The 4,963-nt window shown below is 50.3% G+C and overlaps 1 protein-coding gene across 1 annotated transcript; it reads left to right on the top strand.

The window, feature by feature from the left end:
* Positions 1 to 320: 320 nt before the first annotated feature.
* On the top strand, positions 321 to 4,504 carry C12H9orf131 (chromosome 12 C9orf131 homolog). The gene is made up of 2 exons (XM_058695023.1): positions 321 to 586; positions 994 to 4,504. Exons 1-2 carry the CDS (start codon positions 356 to 358, stop codon positions 4,438 to 4,440), a joined length of 3,678 nt encoding a protein of 1,225 aa, XP_058551006.1. The 5' UTR covers positions 321 to 355; the 3' UTR covers positions 4,441 to 4,504.
* Positions 4,505 to 4,963: the final 459 nt, after the last annotated feature.

Here is a 4,963-nt window from a genome sequence, read left to right as displayed (position 1 = left end):
TATGTGGTAAGGAATAATATCATCCCCATTTTACAGGTGAGGAAACTGAGGCACTAGAAGATTAAATAGTTTGAGATTTCACAAATAGGAAGTGGCAGAACCAGGATTTGAATAAGGCAGTTTGATGTTAGAATCTATGTCCTAATGACAAGGCCTGAAGCATAATTCTGGCACTGGAAATCAAGACAAAAAGGAATCACTCAGGTTTCACTGTCACAAAGTACTAGTTGCCTGGTAGAGGCAATTTTTTGGCTCTAAATTCAGGGAAAATGCTGTTAGGCATGGGGGGGATGGGAGTTCTTTGTTCTGTGATGCAGTGATGACCTCAGGGTAAACTGCCACTAGGTGGAGGAAAATGGAATGGTGGATAGAAGGCCTGCTTGGGGCTGAAGGGAACATGGAGCTTCTCTGGGGCCAGTTGACCCATGCCCTGGCTTGTAGACACTGTGGCAGCAACTGCCTCCAGAGCCCAGGGAATCTGGTGACACTATTCTTATTCATGATTTGGCAGATCCAGAGATGGTGGCAGCTTGGGAGGTGGCGACAGTTTCAACTGTGGTACTCTGGAGACATGATGCAAGGCAAGGTGGGTGACATGGATGTGCAGCTGGGTGAATGAATGAATCTTGACACCACATGTGAGTTCAGGTGAAAAATCATTGACATGGATGTAAGCACAAGTGAATGACTGACTGACTATAAGCCTTAAATGTGAGGCTGGATGGATGACCATTATTAACACCAGATTTGAAGCCAGGTGGGTGATTACTGACCCTAGATGTACAGTTATGTAAGGGAATGCTGATCTCCAAATATGGGCTAGGTAATGGCCATTAACACCAGATAGGTAAGTGACTATTGACCACAGATGTGGGGCCAAGTAAGTAACTTCCCTCTGGATGTGGAACAGAGATTGAGGGCTTCACGCCTGAAGCCAGAGCCTTGTGTCTCTGAAAAGGCTTCATGCCTGAAGTATCTTTCTCCATTCCTCAGAGCCTACCACTTCTGTACCGTGTGGCTTTCCTTGATCACCTGTGGAAGCAGAAGTCAGAGGAGGAAGAAGAGGAGGCATCTCCGGATCCACTGAAGCCATGTTCTTTTCCCAAAGAAGCTCCCATTGGAGGGCAAGCCACCACAGTCCCATGTCAACAATCCTGCAGTTCTCAGGGCCTCCACAAAGCCTCAGAGGCACCAAAGCAAGTACATACACAGACCCCAAGCCCTTCCAGATCCTTCCCCACATTTCAGATCCTGACCAACTTGCCTGTGAGGCACAAAACAGCAACAGGAAGTTATCTACATCAGAGAAAAAGCCAGCTCTTCTGGGGTCTCCCCTCTCTGCACAGTGAGTCGTTGGAGGCCATTTTCCTGAGCTCAGGTGGCCCCTCTCCCCTAAAGTTGTCTATTGGCCCTTCTGTTTTCTTCAACCAGCTTGCCTTCCTGACTAGGTCCAACCTGCTGCTTCCCCAGTACTGTTCCCCAACTCAGCCACCTACTCATGAAATCCATACTAGAGATCTGGAAGGGATGGCCCTCGATCCTCAGCAACTTCCTCCTCTATCATCCCCTTCTGTCCCATCATCACCACTCCATCTTCAGTCCTTTCCCATGAACCACAAGGGAGTCCTATCTGGTGCTAAGGCATATCCACAGTGGCTTACGCAGCAGAGTGAGGTCCCTTGGGTCTCTGAGGATCAAGCCCTGCACCTACAGCCTAAACTCCAAAGAACCAGACCCTCCAAGCTTTCCCCACCATCTGAGGTCTGGTGGAATATGCCACGGGATCCCAGCCTCCAACAACACATTCTAGATTCACTCTCTGCCTCTCTGCTATATCCTTCTAGCCTTCTGGCAGTCCTGACAAGGTTTGAGGCCCCATGGAGGACTATGGGGCAAAATGAGGCTCCCAAAGCCCCTGTGCCAGCAATGCCAGCTCCCAGCCCAACTCCAGCCTCCCTGCCAGAACTTCAAGAAGTCGGCCCTACAGAAGAGCTGCCTGGATCTAAGGCCCTCTGGGAAACTACAAGGCAAAGACAGTATCCTCAGATCTCTGAGCCTTCAATCCTGGTCCCTTGCCAATCTGTAGATCCCATGACAGAGCCTCAAGGAACTAGCCCCCTGGGAGTTCCACCTGGATCTAAGACTCAGTGGAGAACCATAGGACATAGAGAGAGTCCTCAAGCCTTTGAGCCTCCAATGCCAGCTCCCTGCCAACCCCCAGATTCTCTGTCAGAATTCCAGAAAGTCATCCCTGAAGGACTTTCTGCACCTAGGGACTTCTGGGGAACCATAAGTCAGAGAGAGAGTTCTCAGACCTCTAGGTCTCCAATGCCATGCCCCTGCCATCCCCTAGATCCTCTGCTAGAACTCCAGGGAGGCAGTTCTCTGGGTGATCCATCTGGATATAAGCTCCAGGGAAGACACAGACAAGATTCAGGAAACGTTTGGGCCTTTAAGTCTCCAGCCTTGGACCTCAACCCAGAGCTCTATGCAACTAGTCCTGCATGTGTCCCACCAAGATCTCACACTCCATGGAAGGACAGGCAGAGCAGAGAACATCTTTGGATCTCTGCAGACCCAGTTTCTTCTCCCAGTCTTCCCTCATCCTCTCTGAGTCCCCAGGGAGTCTTGTCTGAGTACAAAGCCATGTGGGAGACCAAGGGACAAAGAAAGAACCTCTGGACCTCTGAGTCCCCAGCCCCTGCCCATAGCCCATCTCTAGCTCCCATTCTAGAACTCCACAGAATCAATCCTAGGGGAGGCCTCACTAGATCAGAAACTGCATGGAAAGACATTGAGTATTCTAGGAATTCCTGGGCTTCTGAGCCCCCATCTCTAGCCCTCAGCTCACCTCCAGCTCTTACAATGGAGCCCCTCAGAGGTAGCCCCATGGGGGTCCTGTTTGATTCTGAGGCTACATGTGGGGACATAAAAAGGAGAAAGAACTCCTGGACCTCTGAGATCCCGGCTCGCAGCTTACCTCAAGACCCACATGGAGTCAGATCCTTGGGAGCCCTGTCTGACTCTGAGCCTATTGAGGATAAGGAGAAGAAAAAGATCTGTTGTATTCCTGTGTCCCCACTGTGGATTCCCAGCCCACCTCCAAACTCTATGTCAAAGTCTCCCATAAGTGAGCCTACTGGAGACCAATGTATCTGTAAGCCTAAAGGGGAAGCTGTGGAGCAGAGAGACAACTGCTGGGCCACTGAGCTCCCAGCCCCAACCACCAACTCAGTCTCTGCTCCTCTACCAGATCTACATACTGACCTTGAGTTTGCGTGGAAGAATGTGCAACCAAGAGGTATCCCCCAGGGGTCCAACCCTCCAGCAGTGGATCCCCTAGAGCCAATACCCTGGCCTTCCACCTTAGGTAAAACTCTGAAAACTGAGCCTAACCAGCTTGATCTACCTAAGAAAGAGCTCTTCCCAGGGGCTAAAGTAGAAACTCCATCCTTCCAGGGAGGGGCTGTCCCAGAGGTGCCCACCCACTCTGGGATCCAGTCCTGGCACTGGAGTAGAGAGTTGGAACTCAGGCTGAAAAAACTACAGCAAAGCCCTGCTTTCAGATCCCCTGACCCAAGTCATTCATCTGGCAACTCCACTGCCCTAAGCTCCACAACTTTAGGCACCTGGAGACTCTCTTCCTGTCCCCCACAGCAGATTCATCCCTCTAATTTGTGCCCCCACTCTTCAAGCTGTCATCCCCCAAAAGTTCAGAGCACAGTAACTCAACCTATTCAGGTCTCCCATTGTTACCACTCCCACTCCTCTTCCCAGCCTCAGCCACAAGAGTCTAGCAGGGCAGAACAAGGGTCTCAGAGAGAAGAAAGAATGAAAGTGAAGATGGTGGCCCAGATCTCATCCCAAGAGCCACGTATTCTCATGGAGGCTGGTGAGAACTGCCCAGGCCTGGGCGAGCCCTCAAACCCTAAGGTCCCAGCCTCAGGCAAAAGAAACAAGGCTTCAGCCCTATCTTCAGCCAAGAAGAGAGAGAGTGCCAGGAAACCCAAAGCAGGAGACCACAGAGGAAGGGATGTAAGACTGGAGTCATCCACAGTTATAGGGAAGAGCCACCCAGCCCAGGTTGGAAGAGTAAAGGAAGCCTCTTTAAGCAGACTTTCCCAAAGATCTCAGCACAAGGACCAGAGCTCTCAACACACTGCTGCTCTCCCTCAGCAGCTTCACTCTAAGGCAGCAGGTCCCCAAATTCATCAAGGGGCAGGGCTGGGAGCTGGTGACATCTTGACCCCTCAACACTCTAAGCACTGCCCCTGGGCCCATATGGAAAAGCATCTCTCCTCCCCCACACCTCAGGTTCCCCTTACGAGGGGTCTCCCAAGAATGTTAGCCAAGTTTCTAGGTACCCATGGCCCCTGCCCACCAAATCCAATAAGCAAAGGAAAGGCTGGTAGCACTGGCACCCAATACCACAAGACCTAAAGCCAAACCAGTTGTGGGGTAGGGAGACAGAGGAAATCCTAATAAACTAGGTGAACTAGATAAATTCCACTCATGTCGTCTTTGGAGTTTGGCAGACTGGGAATGTCAGTTCCTTATTAACTTCTACTATAGCTATATTCCATCAGGATTTTGTAGGCTTAACTTCTCAAGCCCTTCACAGATGATCATCCTGGAATCCACACATCCCTGTTCTACAGGGTAAGCCTGTAAGGAGACCAGGGGAACACAGTCCAATGTTGCTCTTGAGAAAAACTTCACATCGAATGAACAGGAAAAAAATACATCTATTCACATGGACACAATTAGTCTGAGTCCAGGCAGCTGTTCTTGGTCCTGGGTATAAGTCCCCTTCTTCACCCATTTGATCCCTAAGTTCTCTACACATCGAACCATTTCTTCTCAGCCCTCTGCTCTTTCTCTCCCTAGGTGAGTTCATCCATTCCCAGGACCACAAAAACAAATGCTTTTTCACATGTTTAGTAGCCATCTGGATTTTTTCTAT

The sequence above is a fragment of the Neofelis nebulosa genome, chromosome 12, assembly GCF_028018385.1.
Source record: "Neofelis nebulosa isolate mNeoNeb1 chromosome 12, mNeoNeb1.pri, whole genome shotgun sequence".
NCBI lineage: Eukaryota > Metazoa > Chordata > Mammalia > Carnivora > Felidae > Neofelis > Neofelis nebulosa.
The sequence above is the reverse complement of the archived record's forward strand: the minus strand, read 5'-3'. Positions and strand labels throughout refer to the sequence as shown.